Source organism: Diceros bicornis, chromosome 37 (assembly GCF_020826845.1).
Source record: "Diceros bicornis minor isolate mBicDic1 chromosome 37, mDicBic1.mat.cur, whole genome shotgun sequence".
Classification (NCBI taxonomy): domain Eukaryota; kingdom Metazoa; phylum Chordata; class Mammalia; order Perissodactyla; family Rhinocerotidae; genus Diceros; species Diceros bicornis.
Genome location: NC_080776.1, coordinates 2933618 through 2953136, shown reverse-complemented (window position 1 = coordinate 2953136; position 19519 = coordinate 2933618). Strand labels below are relative to the sequence as shown.

The 19519-nt window shown below is 35.3% G+C and overlaps 1 protein-coding gene across 2 annotated transcripts in view; it reads left to right on the top strand.

The window, feature by feature from the left end:
* Positions 1 to 19519, top strand: part of ERBB4 (erb-b2 receptor tyrosine kinase 4) — a 1098037-nt gene that overhangs the window by 796124 nt on the left and 282394 nt on the right. For both annotated transcript variants that reach the window (XM_058532926.1, XM_058532927.1), the window contains exon 12: positions 12 to 211. In XM_058532926.1, the coding sequence (XP_058388909.1) occupies positions 12 to 211 (200 nt within the window). The remainder of the gene's footprint in view (positions 1 to 11; positions 212 to 19519) is intronic.

Sequence of the window (19519 nt, the reverse complement as noted above, 5' to 3'; positions counted from 1 at the left end):
TCTCTCTCTAGTGGCCTCTCCTTGCTTATCCTCAAGCAGCAGGGCATCACTTCCCTACAATTCCAATCCCTGAAGGAAATCAGTGCAGGAAACATCTATATTACGGACAACAGCAACCTGTGCTACTATCACACCATTAACTGGACGACGCTCTTCAGCACTATCAACCAAAGAATAGTGATCCGGGACAACAGGAAAGCCGAGAACTGTAGTAAGTACATTACCGGGATATTAAAACGTGGAAGCTTTAAAAATGTTCTCCCATTCTGCATTGGACCACACAGTGAAAAACAACGGTGGGTCAGAATTGTTGCCCTCTTTTGCTCAATCCTCAAAAAGGGTTGGTATAAAATAACCATAATAGGTGCCTTTTATAACATATTGCATGTTTTTATAATATATTGCATGTTTGCAAGTCTTGCCTAATCATAAGAGCCCTCCTGTGGAGATTTGGTTTCAGTAGACGTGTAAGTGGACCCTGGGAAGCTAAATGTTTAATAACATCCTGGGTAATTCCTTGGATCCAGTCAGTTTGTGGAAATCCATGCCATTGAATTTACTGTTTGCTTTTTTCTCAGTGATTTTGATAACACCGAATAACAGAGTACTTCCTATTTGGGGGTGGTAGAAAAAATAAAGATGTGTTCTTCTGAAATGTGTAAAAAATGCTTTCATGATGTTTGCTGTTCCTTTCATAAATGCATTTCTGTAGGCATGTCGCTATCTCTTTTTTCATTTATTTTGCTCCTTATTGATCCACTCCATCACTTCTTTGTTACGCAGAAGCAGATAATATTTTTATGGGTGCATAACTACTCCTATTCTATCTTGTACTTTGATATTCCAATGACTGATACCTATTTCTTCCCTGTTTTTCTACTGAGTACTACTCTCTTCTACATCCTGCAAAGGCCGCTACTTACGCATATGAGTGTCTGGCTTACTTATGATAAATATCAAATAAAAAGGCTCAGAATTCAAATAATCTGTTTAGAAATGCATATTCTTGTTGTGGTTGTCATAAGACCATCCTTTTTAAAGTCACATCCTCTAAGAAACATTTTGCTCTCAGGATATCTTCTTACTTTGATCTCACCATTGGGACAATCACAAGGGTATACAGACACAATGATTGAATTTATTTTTTGTATATGTGAATGAAGAGTAGAGGACATTTTTTAAAAATATAAATTCTTAATGATTTATGTTTACTAAGTTAAGGCGTCAGTGAATTAATTTATTTGTGAATACCCTACCTTGTTCCAGAGAGGGGTTAAGGCAGCTCAAGCTAGCAATTTTCATAAAATATAACTTAAAATTTGTGAAGAGCTCACATGTTAGCTGTTTTGGATCCTTAAAAATATTTTCCAGAAAGAAGAGATCTATTGCAACATGAGGTTCCTGTTTTGAGGTCACTTAAGTTCTTATACATTCTTCTGTTCCACACAGAGTCAAGAAATATAAAATCTTATTATGTATCAAAATATGCATGTTCACACTGAGTAAGATTTATCCTTTCATTTAGCCTGGATTACTTCCTTGCTTTTATACATTTGTGATTCCTGGCAGAAAACTTGCTTTTCTTTTTCTCTAATACTTAAGCTTCTTACCCCACATTACTATATGTGTGCTTGTACATGTCCCAGGAAAAGTAGATTATCTGTGGAAGTAAAATAGAATCTTCTTCAATACAAATTCATAAATATTTCCCTAAGTCAGGGTTCTGCTCTTCTTGTCCTCTACTTCTTTCAAAAAACAAAACAAAACCATCATAATTCTGCTACCTTTCAAAGATAAGATTTAACTATGAAGACAAAAATATCTAAAGAAAAAATAAAAGAATCAGAGAAAAACATGCTTCTTTGACCCATTTTAATCGTTTTACAAATCCCACAAACATTTACTTCTTTTATCTTTCGTAAACCCGAATACAAAAGCATATGGAAAGAAGAAAATGCAAAAAGAAATTAAATGTAAAAAAGCAAGATAGGAAAAATTCCAATAATTATTCCATACCTCTTTACTCCATAACCAAAGAAAGTAAATAGTAATAACAATAAACTAGAAATTTAACAAGTTCTTCAATTTTCTTGGACTGAGTTTAGCCATTTTTTAGACCACATACGTATTTTCATGTTCTGTACACTAAGAGTTGATTTTGCAGTTTGGGGAAGAAATGAAGCAGTTAAGAGGAACACAGTTTTATGGTGCTATAGTATAAAATTAAGGATATCATTTTTCATTTTTAACATCTAAGAATAAACAATTTTTGCATGAAATCCATTTATCAAAATTTGGATCTCAGTCTCACAGTACATTGGATCCTGCATTTGCAGAAATGTAATTACCCTACAAACTTGACCTCAGAAGTGAGGCTGCTGTTTACACTCAGCCTACAATGGTTGCCCACATAACGATTAAAGCCTCTTTATCATCCATAACACTATCTGCAAATAGGAAAACTTAAATATTTGCCTCATTTTAAATGCACTCTAAATATCGCATTTTTACATGTTCTCTCTTAATATACCCTGCACATACAGGATATGCACAGACACATACATATTCACTACAAGACATATGCATGCACAGTCATACAGCATGCATGTGTGTATGCATATGCACACACAACAGATGCATTTGTACACACCCCTAGAACATATACACATGCATACACACACACACACACACACACAGTCGCCATAAAATACTCTGATGTAAATCTGAATATTCACTTGGTAGCTTAAAAGAAAAGGCAGCCTTGATTTCTAATGGTGTGTTTTGGAGTTCAACATGATATAAAACAATAATGACAATAAAAGAAAAACTTCACTTTATCTATAAAGGTGACAGTGGCTTGAATAATCTTACTCTTTTAAGTGAGAAATTTCAAAGGAGACTTTATGGTTTGAAGAGATTGAGATTGAGAGAAACTCTAGGACATGAAAAGCTAGAACACTTTCTGCCTCCTTCATTTATATGTTGTGGTATGAACAAAATAGTGCTGAGGGGAAGGAGTTTGAGGGTAAGTTTATAAAAGTATTTGAAGTTTCTTAGATATTTGAGCATAAACTTTTAACGCTGCAATATAAACAGTGAAGAGATAAATATCAACCCTTCAGAATCTGAGTTACATTTGAGCTCATACATCTCTGTCTTAAAAATATTTGTACAGGGGGCTGGCCTGGTGGCATAGTGGTTAAGTTCACGTGCTCTGCTTTGGTGGCCTGGGGTTCCCAGGTTCAGATCCCGGGTGCAGAATTACGCACCGCTTATCAAGCCATGCTGTGGCGGTGTCGCATATAAAGTAGAGGAAGGTCAGAATAGATGTTAGCTTAGGAGCAGTCTTCCTCAGCGAAAAGAGGAGGATTGGCAATGGATGTTAGCCCAGGGCTAATCTTGCTCATTAAAAAAAAAAAAAAAAAAAAAAAAATTTTGCATGTACACTTAAACCCAACATAAATAAGAGAAAAACTAAATTTGTAATTAACTTTTCAAAATGTAAATATATTTATTTTTCTAATTATAATTGTACCTTTATCATCGTTAGAAATTAAAACAATAGAAACATATAAAAAGAAAAAAAATTGCTGCATATATATTATATACACATAGATGTAGATAATGAAACATATAATTTCATATATAAATGGGATCATACCATATATATTTAAATATTGTTCAGCAATCTATATCTTCTACTTAATGTATTATGAACATCTTCCATGCCAGTATATAGAGCTCTTTCTTATTCCTTTTACAAGCTGTATACAAAAAATATTTATTGAATAAGTGACATATTAATGGTAATTTAAATTATTTTCTACTTTTTATGTTATTAGTACTGATATAATGTGAATCCTACTTCATAAAACATTTTGCACTGTGCAATTATTTCCTCAGGCTAAGGACTTTGAAGTGGAGCTTCTGTGCAAATGAGGTTACATATAATAAATTTTGATATATATATTGCACATCATCTTTCAGAAATACAGGATCAGTTTATAATTGTCCTAAACAGTGTTTGATAAGGAATATTTTCCACTACTCTTTACAACACTGGATAGTATACATGGTTTTAAATTTTGGTGATCTAAGCATGAAAAAGAGGTCTTTTAAATTTACGTTTTTCTGGTTGACATTGAGCCTCCTTTTAAATGTCGACTGATCATTTACATTTCTTGTCTTGTAAATTATTTAGTCATGAACTTTATCCATTTTCAATTTGGGAGTTGGTCTTTTCCTTCTGGATTTGAAAGAGCTTGTCATAAGTGAAAGACATTAAGTTTTTGTCTCTTAAACGTGTTATGAATAACTAACCTTCCCTCTTAGGGTAATTTTTAAACTTTTGTCATTTGATAAACAATCATTTTATATTTTTATTTGGTTAATTGGATAGATTGTTCTTTTCCTTTTTATATTTATGATTTTGGCATAGTCTAGTCCTTTTCTTCCAGTAGTACTTTAAAAACAGTACTGAAATTTTTAATCCATCTGGAAGTTTTGGTATAGCATACATTTTTTTAAATCTTCAATTGGTTAGGATATTGATCAAACATAATTTATTGATAATCTATCTCTCCTCATTGATTTTAGATGTCTTCAATATTTCAAGTAAATAGCAAAAAAGTGCCAGACTCTCTCTCTCAATCTATATAGTTTAATTTAATCTTCACTACCACGCTGTAAGGTATAATTATCCCCATTTTGCAGATGAATTTACAGATGTTGAGAAAGTTGCCTAATATTTCCAATGTTTGGAGCTATTATAAATCATATTCGGAATGTGAACCTGTTGTCTGTCTGATTTCAAAATCTCTCATCCTCATTCACCATTATTCCTCCCCAAAGAAAGAGAAGGTGATTGGTTTTCATAAGAAACCCTGCTGATTTACTGAAGCATATCCTATATGGCATAATGTACAAGAGCACACTCTGTAGCCAAATGGCCTGGGTTTTAATGCCAGGAAAAACTATGTACTAGATATTTGACCTTTGGTAAGTTATTTAACGCCTCTGCACCTCAGTCTTATCATTTGTAAAATGGGGTTAATAACAGCACTCACTTCATTGAGTGTCTGGCTCAAAGTAAGTACTATATGTGTGTAAGTACACATGTACACACATTATGTGGTGTGAAGATACAATGTTTAACTTTTACTTATTGAAAAATTCCTTCTTGAGGAACAAAAAAGGAAGAAGAAATATTGAGGGCTTTCTCTTTTTAGGCAGAAGAAAAATTCACTTTATCAAAGTGGTGAATTATAAATTTGCAAGTAGCACATCAACCAGTGGTAGATATGGAAGAAATAAGATAGTTATTAACAGGAGTCTAGACACTGAGGAACTTAAAAACGATCCCCTGAGATCTGAAATGGATAAAAAAGTCTCTGCTTGAGACTCCCCTAAAATATGTTTTTCATTTTTTCTTCTAATTAAAACATTTTAAGATTGGCTTTATGAGGAGTAACAGACTTAGTACTTTATAAAAATATCCAAAAAAAATAATTTTAGGTTAGGAGTTCAAGAGAACAATATTTGGTGATGGAGAATACATTTTTTTTTTGCACAGACTATAAAAGGAATATAAATTTCTATATTTATCTAGGATTTTGATGTTCCTGAAATTTGATAGCAGAAAAATCTACTTCACTCAACATGAATCTAAAAAAACGGAATTTCAAAACTATAGTTAATTGCTAATAACTGGACCCTCTGAGTGGCATCATGGTCCAATTTTACGATCAGTCACTGCGTGTCCTGAATTTAACTGAAATAAAGAATTAATGAATAAGGAATAGAGGGTATCTAACACCCGTGGAGAATAAAACAATGTTGCTTAACATATTCTTTTATTTGTTTTTCTCTGGTAACAGTGACAGTAACTACAAAACAGTAAGAATTTTACTTATTATTACATCACAAGAAATTTCGACTTTCTGTAAAATCACAATTGGTACTGTCATCATCACTGCTAATGTGTTGTATAGTATAGAAAAATAAATTTTGATTATGAATTAAGATTTACTCTCTTTTAAGAAAACATTGACAAGGTCGTAGATTTTCCTACTTTCAGTCCATATCCTCGCCTTTAATCTGTGCACTTCTACCCCAACACATACTCTCTTGGATAAATGTGCCTGTCCAAACAAAGTGCTTCTAGGTTAGAGGAATTATCGTTTGGACCTCATAGCCAATCTTCACTGAGAAATTAATGAACATTGTCACACTTTTCAGTAAACCACAGATCGGTATGAATCATAAAGTGCGTGACTTAGAATGTAGTGAAGTCACTATTCTTCTAAGTGATCAGAAGATAGAAAATCTTAATTGTACTTCTAAGATTTTCCTTTTTAAGTTACTGAAGTACTACATTAATACAGTGTTCTTTGAAAAAAAATTCAAATAAGATTTTGATATTGTATTTGAAACAGCGTAATGTCTAATTACTAACAATGCTACAAAATGTTCTCCGTGTTCTTATCAAAGGGATAATGAGCAGTTACAGTTTCAGAAATGACACCCCTTCCATTTTGTAATCTGGAAATTCTGAAAGAATGGAGGGCCTCTCAACAATAGAAGCCAGGATTACAGCAGGCTTCAGTTTTTATTACAAATGTCAACATTTTAACCTGACTTGCCTCTGGATCAGTGGTCGAGAAATTTTAAAGCAAAAATTTTAATTATTAAAAGTACAGAAGTCTGGACTCTAGTTTCCAGAGAGTGTTGTTTAAATAGTGTTGTGGCTGTATTGTATCCCCCAAAAAAGATGTGTTGAAGTCCTAACTCTCGGTCCTTGTGAATGTGACCTGATTTGGAGAGATGGTCTTTGCAGCTGTAATTAAGATGTGAATTAAGATGAGATTATACTGGAGTAGAGTGGGCCCTTAATCCAATATGATTGGCGTCCTTACGAGAAGACAATAAGAGATACAGAGACACACAGAGAGGAGAGTACCACGTGAAGACATACACACACACAGAGGGTGGACAACCAAGTGATGGCAGAAGCAAAGACTGGATTTATGCAGCATAAGCCAAGGAACACCAAGGATTGCCAGCAACCATCAGAAATTAGGAGAGAGGCATAGAACTACAGATTTTCCCTCTGAGCCCCCAAAAGGAGCAGCCTGCAAATACCTTGATTTTGAAATCCAGAACTGTGAGAAAATAAACTTCTGTTATTTTAAGCCACTCATTTTATGGCTTTTTGTTATGCCAACCCGAGGAAACTAATATAGATATTGGTCTGAGACCCAGGATTCTGTCTTTTTAATTCATACCAGATCATTCTGAGGCAGGTGTCTGGGGGAAATCTTTTGAGAAACTCAGTCTACTCTGTCACATGTCCTATTATTTTCCCTATTATTTTATAGTCAGAAATATATTTAAAAACATGTTGTCCTGGTAATTCATTTCTTCATGTGAGTGTTTGTTCCCTCAAAAAGGACCTACGGTAGGAAATTTCACAATTGAGTAACTTAAAATCATATATTTAATAACAGATCTGGGAGACAAGGATAAAGAATGAATTTAAAAAACCATCTTACAAATAGTGTTCTTTTTTTCCTTTACTAACATAATACACTCAGTAAAATAAGGGGAACATTTAACGATAGTTTACACATTAATTGAGTAATTATAGTACAATATGGTATACTATTAAATTTTACTTTAGAGTTTCAACAAAATGCTTTTGGATTTGTTTCTCTTTTTTGTAGTTAATGTGCCTTCTGAGAGGTACTTTATAATATGCTCAGTATTCTAAAAATATGCAAGGACTTTTTAATATTTTATCACAGCTGTCACTGCTGCCTGTCATCTCCTTCCATAAGAATTTCCTTCCCGGGTCTGACTCAAGTCAGAGATATGGTAACTAGAGCACTTAAGACTGAACAAATCTTTGGATAATGTCTTTTTACCCTATTCAATATGGGGGATGAATATGTCTTACCACTCATTCCTCCACTCCCACCTCCCCTAACTTTTTATAGTTTTCACTCATTCTAACATTTACAAAGACCTATACTGCTACCCCCCATTGTATATGTCTCACCTTTCCCACTCACAGAGCTTACTGCAATGCAGTTTTATAACGGTCCCCAAGGATGTCTACCTCCTAATCCCCAGAATCTGTGAGTGTTCTTTTATGTGGCAAAAGGGACTTTGCAGATATGATCAAGTTATGGATCTTAAAATGGGAAGATTAATCTGGGTTATCTGGGTGGCCCCTAAATATAATCACGTGTGTCCTGATAAGAGGGAGGAAGAGGAAGATTTGACTATAATGAAGGAGAAGGTGATGTGTCCCTGGAAGCAGAGGTTAGAGTGATGTAGCTACAAGCCAACGAACGCCAGAGTGGCCTCCGGAAGCTTGAAGAGACAAGGAACAGACTCTTTTCTGTAGTCTCTAGAAAAAATCAGCCCTGCCGATATCTTTATTTTAAGACTCATTTTGGACTTCTGATCTCCAGAACAATAAGAGACTAAATTTATGCTGTTTTAAGTGATTAAGTTTGTGATTTATTTGTTAGAGTAGCAACAGGAAGCTAATCCAGTGCTCTTTTAGTGACAGAAGCCCTTCTCAAATTACTTTATGCAAAAGAAGAAAGCATAAAACAGAAACCAAAAGAAAGCGCATAGCTATACTTCTATCAGACAAAAAAAAAAAAAAAAAAAAAAACTTTAAGTAAAAAATGTAACAAGAGACAATGAAGGTCACTATATAGTGATAAGGAATCAATTCATCAAGAAGATGTAACAATTATAAATATATGTGCAACAAACAACAGAGCACCTAAATAGATCTGAAGGAGGTAATAGACAATAATACAATGTATGTAGAGGACTTTAATACCTCACTTTCAACAATGGATAGATCCTCTAGACAGAAACTCAATAAGGAAACATTGGCTTGAACTGTACTTTAGACCAAGTGGACCTCACAGACATACAGATCCTTCCATCCAACAGCAGCAGAATATACATTCTTCCAAGCATACATGGAACATTCCCCAGGATAGATCATATGTTAGGTCACAAAACAAGTCTTAGCAAATTTTAAAAGATTGAAATCACACCAATTATCTTTTCTGACCACAATGGTATGAAACTAGGTATCAATAACAGGAGGAAAACTGGAAAATTTACAAATATGTAGAAATTAAACTACACACTACTAAACAACCAATGGGTCAAAGATTAAGTGAAAAGAGAAATCAACAAATATCTTAAAACAAATGAAAATGGAAACACAACATACCAAAACTTATGTGATGCAGCAAAAGCAGTGCTAAGAGGGAAGTTTATAGCAATAAATGCCTACATTAAAAAAGAAAGAAAGAAAAACCTCAAATAAGCAACCTAACTTTACACTTCAAGGAACTAGAAAAAGAAGGACAAACTAAGCCCTGAGTTGGCAGAAAGAAGGAGATAAAGATCAGCGTAGAAATAAATGAAATAGAGAATAGAAAAACACTGGAAAAGATCAATAAAACTAAGAGTTGGTTTTTTGAAAAGATAAACAAACTTGACAAACTTTCAGCTAGACTTACCAAAAAAAACAAAAAAAAAGAGAGAGAAGACTCAAATAAATAATATTATACATGAAAGAGGAGACATTACAACTGATACCAAGAAATACAAAGGATCATAAGAGACTAAAATGAATGATTATACGCCAACATATTGGGCAACCTCGAAGAAATGGATAAATTCCTAGAAACATACAACCTGCCAAGTGTGAATCATAAAGAAATAGAAAATCTGAGCAGACACAATAACAAGTAAGGAATTTGAATCTATAATCAAAACTTCTCAATAAAGAAAAGCTTGGGACCAGATGGCTTCACTGGTGAATTTTACCAAACATTTAAAGAAGAATTAACATTAATACTTCTCCAACATTCCAAAAAAGTGAAGAGGACAAATCACTCCCAAACTCATTTTACAATGCCAGCATTACTCTGATACCAGAGCCAAATAAGGAGACTACAAGAAAAGAAAACTACAGGCCATATCTCTGATAAATACAGATGCAAAAATTCTCAAAAAATATTAAGAAATCTAATTCAACAGCATATTAAAAGGATCTTACACTATATGATCAAGTGGGATTTATCCCTGGAATGCAAGCATGGTTCAACATATGCAAATCAATCACTGTGATACACCACATTAATAGAATGAAAGGCAAAAATCATACAATCATCCCAATAGGTGCAGAAAAAGTATTTGACAAAATTCAACATCCTTTCATGATAAAAGCTCTCAATAAATTGTATATAAAGTGGACATACCCCAACATAATAAAGAGTGTCTATGACAAACCCACAGCTTAGGAATACTTAGAAATAAATTTAACCAAGGAAGCGAAAGATCTATACACCAAAAACCACAAGACATTGATGAAAGAAATTGAAGAAGTTATAAATAAATGGAAGGATATTCCGTGTTCATGGATTGGAAGAGTTACTATTGTTAAAATGTCCATACTACCCAAAACCATCTAGAGATTCAATGCAATCCTTATCAAAATTCCAAGGGTATTTTCACAGAAATAGAAAAAACAATCTTAAAATTTGTATGGAATCACAAAAGACCCTGAATAGCCAAAGCAACCTTGAAAAAGAACAAAGCTGAAGACACCACACTTCCTGATTTCAAACTATATTACAGAGCTATAGTGATCAAAACAGTATTGTGCTGGCATTAAAACAGACACATAGACCAATGGAGGAGAATCAAAAGGCTAGAAATAAACCCACACGTATATGGTCTAATATTTGATAAGGAACCCAAAAATATTCATTGGGGAAAGGATAATCTCTTCAATACATGATGTTGGGAAAACTGGATATTCACATGCAAAAGAATGAAATTGTATCCCTTTCTTACATCATTCACAAAAATTAGCTTGAAATAGATTAAGGACTTAAACATAAGACCTGAAACCATAATACTCCTAGAAGAAGAAAAAAGAGGTAAGATTCTTGACATTGGTTTGGCAATGATTTTATGAATATGGCACCAAAAGCAGAAGCAACAAAAGCAAAAATAATCAAGTGAGACTATATAAAACTAAAAAGTTTCTACACAGCAAAAGAAACAATCAACAAATTGAAAAGGCAACCTACAGAATGGGAGAAGATATTTTCAAATCATGTATCTGATAAGGTGTTAATATCCAAAGTATATAAGGAACTCATAAACTTGATAACAAAATAACAAGTAATCTAATTAAAAAATGGGCAGAGGAATTGAATAAACATTACTCCAAAGAAGACAGACAAAATTGTCAACAAATGACATGAAAACGCACTCAACATCACTAATCATCAGGGAAATGCAAATTGAAATCACAATGAGATATCACCTCACACCTGTTAGAATGGCTACTATCAAAGAGAGAAGAGATAACATGTGCTGGCTAGGATGTGGAGAAAAGGGAGCTCTTGTGCACTGTTGGTGGGGATGTAAATTGGTATAACCACTACGGAAGATAATATGAAGTTTCCTCAAAAAAACTAAAAATAGAACTACCATATGATCCAGCAATCCCACTTCTAGGGGTATATCCAAAGTAAATTAAATCAAGATCTCAAAGAGATATTTCTATTCCCATGATCAGCATTCATAATAGCCAAGATATGGAAACAACCTAAGTGTCTGTCAACAGATGAATGGATAAAGAAGATGCAGTATATATATAAAATGGAATATTATTCAGCCATAAGAAAGAAGGAAATCCTGCCATTTGGGACAATATTGATGGACCTGCAAGGCATTATGCTAAATGAATTAGGTCAGACAGAGAAAGATAAACACTGTATGACTTCACTTGTATGTGGAATCTAAAAACATCAAACTTATAAAAACAGAGCAGAATGGTGGTTGCCAGGGGCTGAAGGGTGGGGCAAATAGGGTGATGTGGGTCAAAGGGTACAAACTTTCAGTTATAGGATGAATAAGTTCCAGGGATCTAAGATATAGTGTAGTGGCTACAGTTAATATTGTCTTGTATACTTGAAAGTTACTATGAGAGTAGGGGTTTCATGTTCTCACCATAACAACACCAAGAAACGGTAATTATGTGAGGCGAAGGATGTATTAGTTAAACTTATTGTGGTAAATAGTTTGCAATATACATGTGTATCAAATCACATTGCATGCTTTAAATTTACACAATATTATAAGTAATTTTATCTCATTAAAGCTGGAAAAAAATGTGTTGGCCATAATTGTACATGCTTTAAGTCTTTTCATATAACAAAGAAAATAATAAACATAATTAAAAGGCAAAAAACAATGATTACCAAAAAAAGCATGAGAGCGTGTCAGCTCACAGAACTAAGTCCAAGGGATATTTCTTTGGGCACAGATGGGTCCAGGGGTAAAACCACGTAACGAGGACTTAATCCCTCTAAATTGTTCAATTCTGCTTTCGTTTTACGCAAGCTCTCTTTCTTCATGATAAATGGTTGGCCCTGTCAGGGTTAGGCTAGGAACATCCTTAGAGTTTATGAGTATAGGTACAGAGCTCTATTTCCTCTCTCCCAGCGTTTGTGCTGTGGAAAGAACTCTGATTGACCCTGCTTGGGGCATATGCCCATCTCTGGGCAGTTGACTTCTTCAGAACTTTTCTCTCAGCCATCAACCGTGCAAACACGTTTTTCAGTCAATCCCATCCAGGCAATTGGAGTGATATTTTAAAAATAAATTCGTTACTCTCCTGCTTAAAATCTTTCAACAGCTTCTCACAGCTCTTTGAGCAAAGCAGAAAATCCTGTAAATGGCCACTAGGTCCTACACAATCTGGCCCTTGTCTACCTCACTAATTTGTCAGGAGCCACGTTTCACTCCCTGCCCACGTGCAGCCTGGTCTCTGAAAGCATGAGTCTTATCCCCTGCTCAGTCTCTCTTGGCTAGAGATGAATTCCCAATTTTTTCCAGCCCTCTTTGAGCTAATAATTCCTATTTATCCTCTCATCTCAGCTTATTGGCCCTCCTCTGTGAGCTGACCTAATGCCACTTACCCGTCAGGTCAGAACAACTGCTATATTCTCTCAGCACCCAATATATACATGTACATGATTATTGGTCTAATGCTTGTCTTCCCAAGTAGACTGTAAGCTCTGGTTAAGATAATATGTATTTTATTTCATATTTTCATCATGTTGCATTCCTTAGCAATGTCCAGCATAAAGTAGGTAGTTTCTTTTTTTGTGTGTGTGTGTGAGGAAGATCCCCCCTGAGCTCACATCCATGCTAATCCTCTTCTTTTTGCTGAGGAAGACCTGCTCTGAGCTAACATCTATTGCCAATCCTCCTCCTTTTTTTCTTCCCCAAAGCCCCAGTAGATAGTTGTATGTCATAGTTGCACATCCTTCTAGTTGCTGTATGTGGGATGCGGCCTCAGCATGGCCGGAGAAGCGGTGTGTCGGTGCGCGCCCGGGATACGAACCTGGGCCGCCAGTAGCGGAGTCCACGCACTTAACCGCTAAGCCACCGGGCCGGCCCCAAGTAGGTAGTTTCTTAACAAATATTTTTCATAGTAAACACATGAATATGCTTGTATTTCTCTTAAGTACATTTATTGAGGGCTTAGTTAAATAAGAAACCCTGCATTAACTACTCTACTAATATGATGTCAAATCATCGTCACAACCCTGGAAGGGAGATATTATTATTCACTTTACACCAGTAAAACATAAATAATTGCCCAAGGCCGTGTGGCCAGTGATAGAGTAAGGATTTGAACCTATGTTGCTCCGATCGCAAAAACTAAACTATTACAACTAAATCGTATTTTTCAATCTTAAAAAAAAATGATTAATGGTATCTGTCCAAACACATTCCAAGTGAGACCCACACTTCTATATAATGGTAAGTAATGCAAACAGCATGGATGGCCTTGTACAATGAAAGAGAAGATATTGTTTCTGCCTTGGAGCCTGTAAACAGGTACTCCATTTCAATATTTTTGAGCTAAACCATTTACTTTTACACATGCAGCACAGTAGCAAGATCCATTATTTAAGCTTGCCTCTGTTTTAATGAAAGCAGGTTCAATATTCTCTGTAAAAGTCAAAATACTAAGCACATTATTATCTCTCTAAATTTTTAACAGACAGGTACAATTCAGATGAGATAAAGAAAAATCTATTTTACAGCTTCCAGAGAAAACACAGAGGAAGGTAAAACTTGCCTAATGACTGCATTGCTAACGTTTCTTTAGAGAGGTTTATAACGGCCTTTTGAACTGTAAGCCATCGAATAGCCCTTCTCCTCCTTTCCATATGACTATCAGTCTGGGAGATCAGAGGGCTGTTGAATTCTTGGTGCTGATCGAAAACTTCTTTTTTCTTAAGAATTTCAAAGAAGTAGCTTTCTTGGCCTTTTGTTCTGTGCTATGTGGAGACACTTCTCTTGGTTTCACTCTGGAGAAAAGGATGAGCCAGCCATCAATGCTGTCATCTAGTAGTTTGAAAAAAGAGAGAAGAAAGTAATTATTGTGGGTTTTTGTTTATTGTTGCTTTCTGCCAATAGATACTGTTTCTCTGATCCAAAATTGAGCATCTGAATACAGACTAAAGGAGGCAGTAGTCAGCAGAAAAGAAGGTAGGAGGGATGAAGCTAAAACCCTCCTCTCTGACTAATGTCGAAGCATATCACAGAAAAGGAAAGCAGTCAGCTTTCGCCCTGCCACATATAGAGGAGTTCTATCACCCTTAGGAGAGGGAGGGAGAAGGAACAACAGTGAGAGGCTTTCAAACCTGAAAAATTTAATGAGAATTGGTGAAATAAATAGATCAAAAAATTGATGGAGGGGCCGGCCCTGTGGCCTAGTGGTTAAGTTTGGTGCGCTCCGCTTTGGCAGCCCAGGTTCAGTTCCCAGGTGCAGACCTACACCACTCATCAGTGGCCATGCTGAGGCAGTGACCCACATAAAAATAGAGGTGTTACCTCAGGGTGACTCTTCCTCAAGCAAAAAGAGGAAGATTGGCAACAGATATTAGGTCAGGGTGAATCTTCCTCAGCAAAAGAAAAAAAAGATGCCAGGAAAACATAAGAAAAAAGTTGATGGAATATCATGAAATGGGCAGTAACAAGGGGGGTACTGATGGCTTTGCCAACATCCTAAAGGATGAGGCTGAAAATGTGTTTGAGGGCCTTAGACAGAAGTTGATAAACAAAGAATTTGAGGCATTGGTTATATTTTCTACAAGGATCTGAAGGTGATGAATACAAAAAGTCAGAGATTCATGACACTGTGCAGTATGATTTTGAACATACTCTGCTTGTCTTTACAAGTCGCTTTTATGATATAACTTTTGGGGTTTTCTTTCCCACTTCAGAATTTCCTCTGATGATCATGTTTATCCCATAATCAAGTATACATAAGAATTGTATATAAATAAATATATATATATATGTTTCAAGATATTAAACACTCTATAAATGACCTTAAAGTGGCTGAATGTTTATAAAAATAGGTATTATAACTTTGTATTCATTAATATTAATTTTATGCTACTTTCTAATTCTTCACATATATAGAATTTGATCTTACATTTGTATTCAATCAACTTGATTGAACTATGTTTCTCACTCCTTACATCTCTATAAATTAGTGGGAAGTCACTTATACATCTAGGGAATCAGTGATATGAGACCTTTGTCAAGATCCCATTTCTACAACCTTCCTTTTGTACGTGACAGAACCCTCTTTCTCTGCATTACGAAGGAATCAGAAGGGAAGACTCTCGCTGTTAGTTCAAAATCCATATAACAGATAAACTGTCAGCCTTTCCCTGGTAAAATATCAGATCATTCAACTTTTGAAAAGAAGAGTCTCCACATGATAAGAAGAGACAAATAGTTATAATATAAGATATTTCGATTTAATAAATCTTTAGGACATGGAGAGAACCACTATTAAGCCAAGTCCACAAACTTTATGAGTTACCTAAAATACTTAATAATATATTTAAGAAGAAATATAACCCTATCTACACAGGAAAACACTCTATTCAGTCTCTGTTCTTTCATCTTATCTTTAAAAATTACATTTACCTGTTATTTAGAATGATAATTATAAAGTAAATAAGTTAAAACAGAGTAGAAGGAACTGTAATTTTCAATAAAGTTTTGTGGGGTGCTTAGAAGTTGTTTGGGGCCCCTTTGGAGAAATCTTATATGATAACTTTTGTCTATAAATAAGAAACAGTGTCATCCCACTTTGGATTTTAAAAGTAAATATAGGATGTCTACCTCTGGCCAAGATGGAATAACAGGGATCAGATGTATCCTCCTTCACGAAACAACCAAAAGAAGGACAAAATATACGAAATGACAGTTTGCAAGAGAGTGGATATCAGATAATGAAGGAGGATGATTGCTGAGAGTGAGGAAACTAATGAAGGGAGCCTTGGGATTGCCCTGGCTAACCACCTTGAGAGAATTTTCAAACCATGGCACAGCCAGGAGGGACCCAGGTAGAGTCCCAAAGACTCCCTCAGTTCTGGAGGCAGAGCAGAGAGTCCAGGGGGAATAAGGCAGCGAGAGTTCGGAGACACAGCACCGGAGAATAGAGAGCATCACAGAGAGAAAACTTCACTACAGGAAATAATAAAGGAAGTCCTTCAGACAGGAGGAAACAATAGCAGGCAGAAATATGGAACTATATATGGATAAAGAGCACAAGAAATGGTAACTACAAAGGTAATTATACAGGATTTCCTTATTATTTAATTCTCTTCAAAAGGCAGTCTCATGTTTAAGTTAAAATATAACAAGTGTGGGGTGAACAGCATATGGAAAAGTAAAATGTAGGAGAGTAGGTCAAAGGTTAGGAAGGGAGAAATGGAAGTGTCCTATTTTGAAGTCCTTAGAATATACATGAAGTGGGAGAGTATAACTTGGAAATATACTGCAGCCAATTAGAGATGTATACTAGGATTTCTGCTTCTGGGAAGATGAAGTGGATATACTTTCTCTGTTCCTTCTGCTAAGTACAACTGAAAACCCTGGACGTTGTATGTAAAAGAAACAAGGAGTTTTTGAAAGGTTGAAAGAAGAGAGAAGACAGATTTGGGATCTTGGAATCTAAGAAAGGACTCAGATTTCTTTTTTCTTTTTCTTTTTGCCTCATATATCCCAGATTAGGAGGTGAAGAGACTGACATCTCAGAAACACCAACAGATGCAGACTGAAAAAGACCCCAAAAGCCTGTTCTCTTTATACAAAGGACCTGGAAAAGGGCAGACTAGCAAGACAGAAATCTTTTAAAGAATAACTGTTCTACTCCAGTATACCACAGAAAAATGCCAAATACCACAGAAAAAAACATGGCCTCTGGCTTCACCCAGGCCAGCAAAGGAGCAGGGAACGTGGACCTTGACCCTTGCCAGGCTGTGACGAGGTGCCCCAACGCCCTGCCAGGTGGTGTCAGAGAAGGTGGAGTATGTAGCTGAGACTTGCACCCCCAGAGACCAGGCAGGACCTAGTTTAAACCCCTACTCTGGCACTTGTGACCTTGGGCAGCTTAGCCTCTCTGACCCTCTGCTCATCTGTAAAATGATCATTCTTACTTTGCATGATGAATTTGAAAATTAGGATCCATATATGAACAAAGAGTACCAAAAAAAGAATGAAAACCACAGACCATCATATCTCTCAAGAATATAGAAGCAGAAATCCTTAACAAAGTGGTAGCAAATATCATTCAGCAATATATAAAATTAGTTATACAGCATAACCAAATGGGGTTTATTCCAGGGACACAAAGCGGGTTCAACAGTTGAAAACCAAACAATGTAATACGCCATATTAACAGGCTAAAGAAGAAAAATCACATGATCATATCAATGGATACAGAAAAAGAATTTGAAAAAATATTTTTTAGGAGAAATTATTTGGGAATTAGGGCTGGGCAAAGAGAACTTAGAGTTGACCCCAAAAGCAGAATCTATAAAAAGAAAAATTGATAAATTGGATTTTAAAGTTAAAAACATTTGCTCTGCAAAAGACCTTATTAAGAGGATGAAAGTACAAGCTACAGATAGGGAAAAACCATTTTCAAATCAGAAAGGTAGATGAATAGACAGACAGACAGAATATATAAAGAACTCTCAACACTCAGCAGTAAAAAATCTAATTGAAATGGGCAAAGATATAAAAAGACATTTCACTGAAGAGTATATACAGATGGCAAATAAACACATTAAAATATGTTCAACATTGGTAGCCATTTTTTGGAAATTAAAATTAAATCCATGATGAAATATCACTACATATCTAGCAGAATGCCTAAAATTAAAATAGTGACAAAACCAAATGCTGGAGAAGATACAGAGAAATGGGCTAATTCATACATTCTTGGTGAGAATGTGAAATTGTACAATCATTCTAGAAAATAGTTTGGCACTTTCTTTAAAAGCAACAACAAAATTCTCCTATCATATGACCCGGCGCTTATACCCCTGAGCATTTACTTCAGATAAATGAAAATTTGTATTTACACAAAAATCTGTACACAAATGTTTATAACAGCTTTATTTGTAATAGCCCCAAATTGTAAACAACCCAAATGCCCTTCCATGGGTGAATGGTTAAACAAACTGGGGTAATCCATACCATGAAATACTACCAGCAATAAAAAGAAACAAACTAATAATATACACAACAATCTAGATGAATCTCCAGAGATGTATTCTGAAGGGAAAAATGCCAACCTTGAAAAGTTACATGTTAGGTGATTACATTTATATAACATTTAAAAAGTGACCAAATTATAGAAATGGAGAACAGATTAGTGGTTACAAAAGAAGAGGGTGACTGGGTAAGGTGAAGGTGGGAGAGAAGTGGGTGTGAACATAACAGAGCAATGTTAGGGGCCAGCCGGGTGGAATATCGATTAAGTTCCCGAGCTCCGCTTCTGCGGCCTGGGGTTCACAGGTTCAGATCCCGGGCGCACATCGATGCGCCGCTTGTCAAGCCATGCTGTGGCGGCGTCCCACATAAAGTAGAGGAAGATGGGCACGGATGTTAGCCCAGGGCCAATCTTCCTCAGCAAAAAGAAGAGGATTGTCATGGATGTTAGCTCAGGGCTAATCTTCCTCTCACACACACACAAAAGCACAACATGAGGGATTCTTGCAGTGATGGAAATCTTCTGTATCTTGACTGTATCAATGCCAATATTCTGGTTCTCTTATTGTACTATAGTTTTGCAATATCTTACCATTAGGAGAAACTGGGTTACAGGGAACATGGGATCTCTCTGTATTATTACTTACAACTACACATGAATCTTCTTTTATCTAAAAATAAAAAGTTTAATTAAAAATAAATATACTACAAACCCAAATGATATCACTAAAATAACATATAAAAAAGTTATGTAGCTCATAAGCCAAAAAATAAAAAGAGATAAAATAAAATCATAAAAAAATTTGGTTTTTCAAAATATGGCAGGAAGAGAGGAAAAATGAGAAGAGAACAGATTGGACAAATAGCA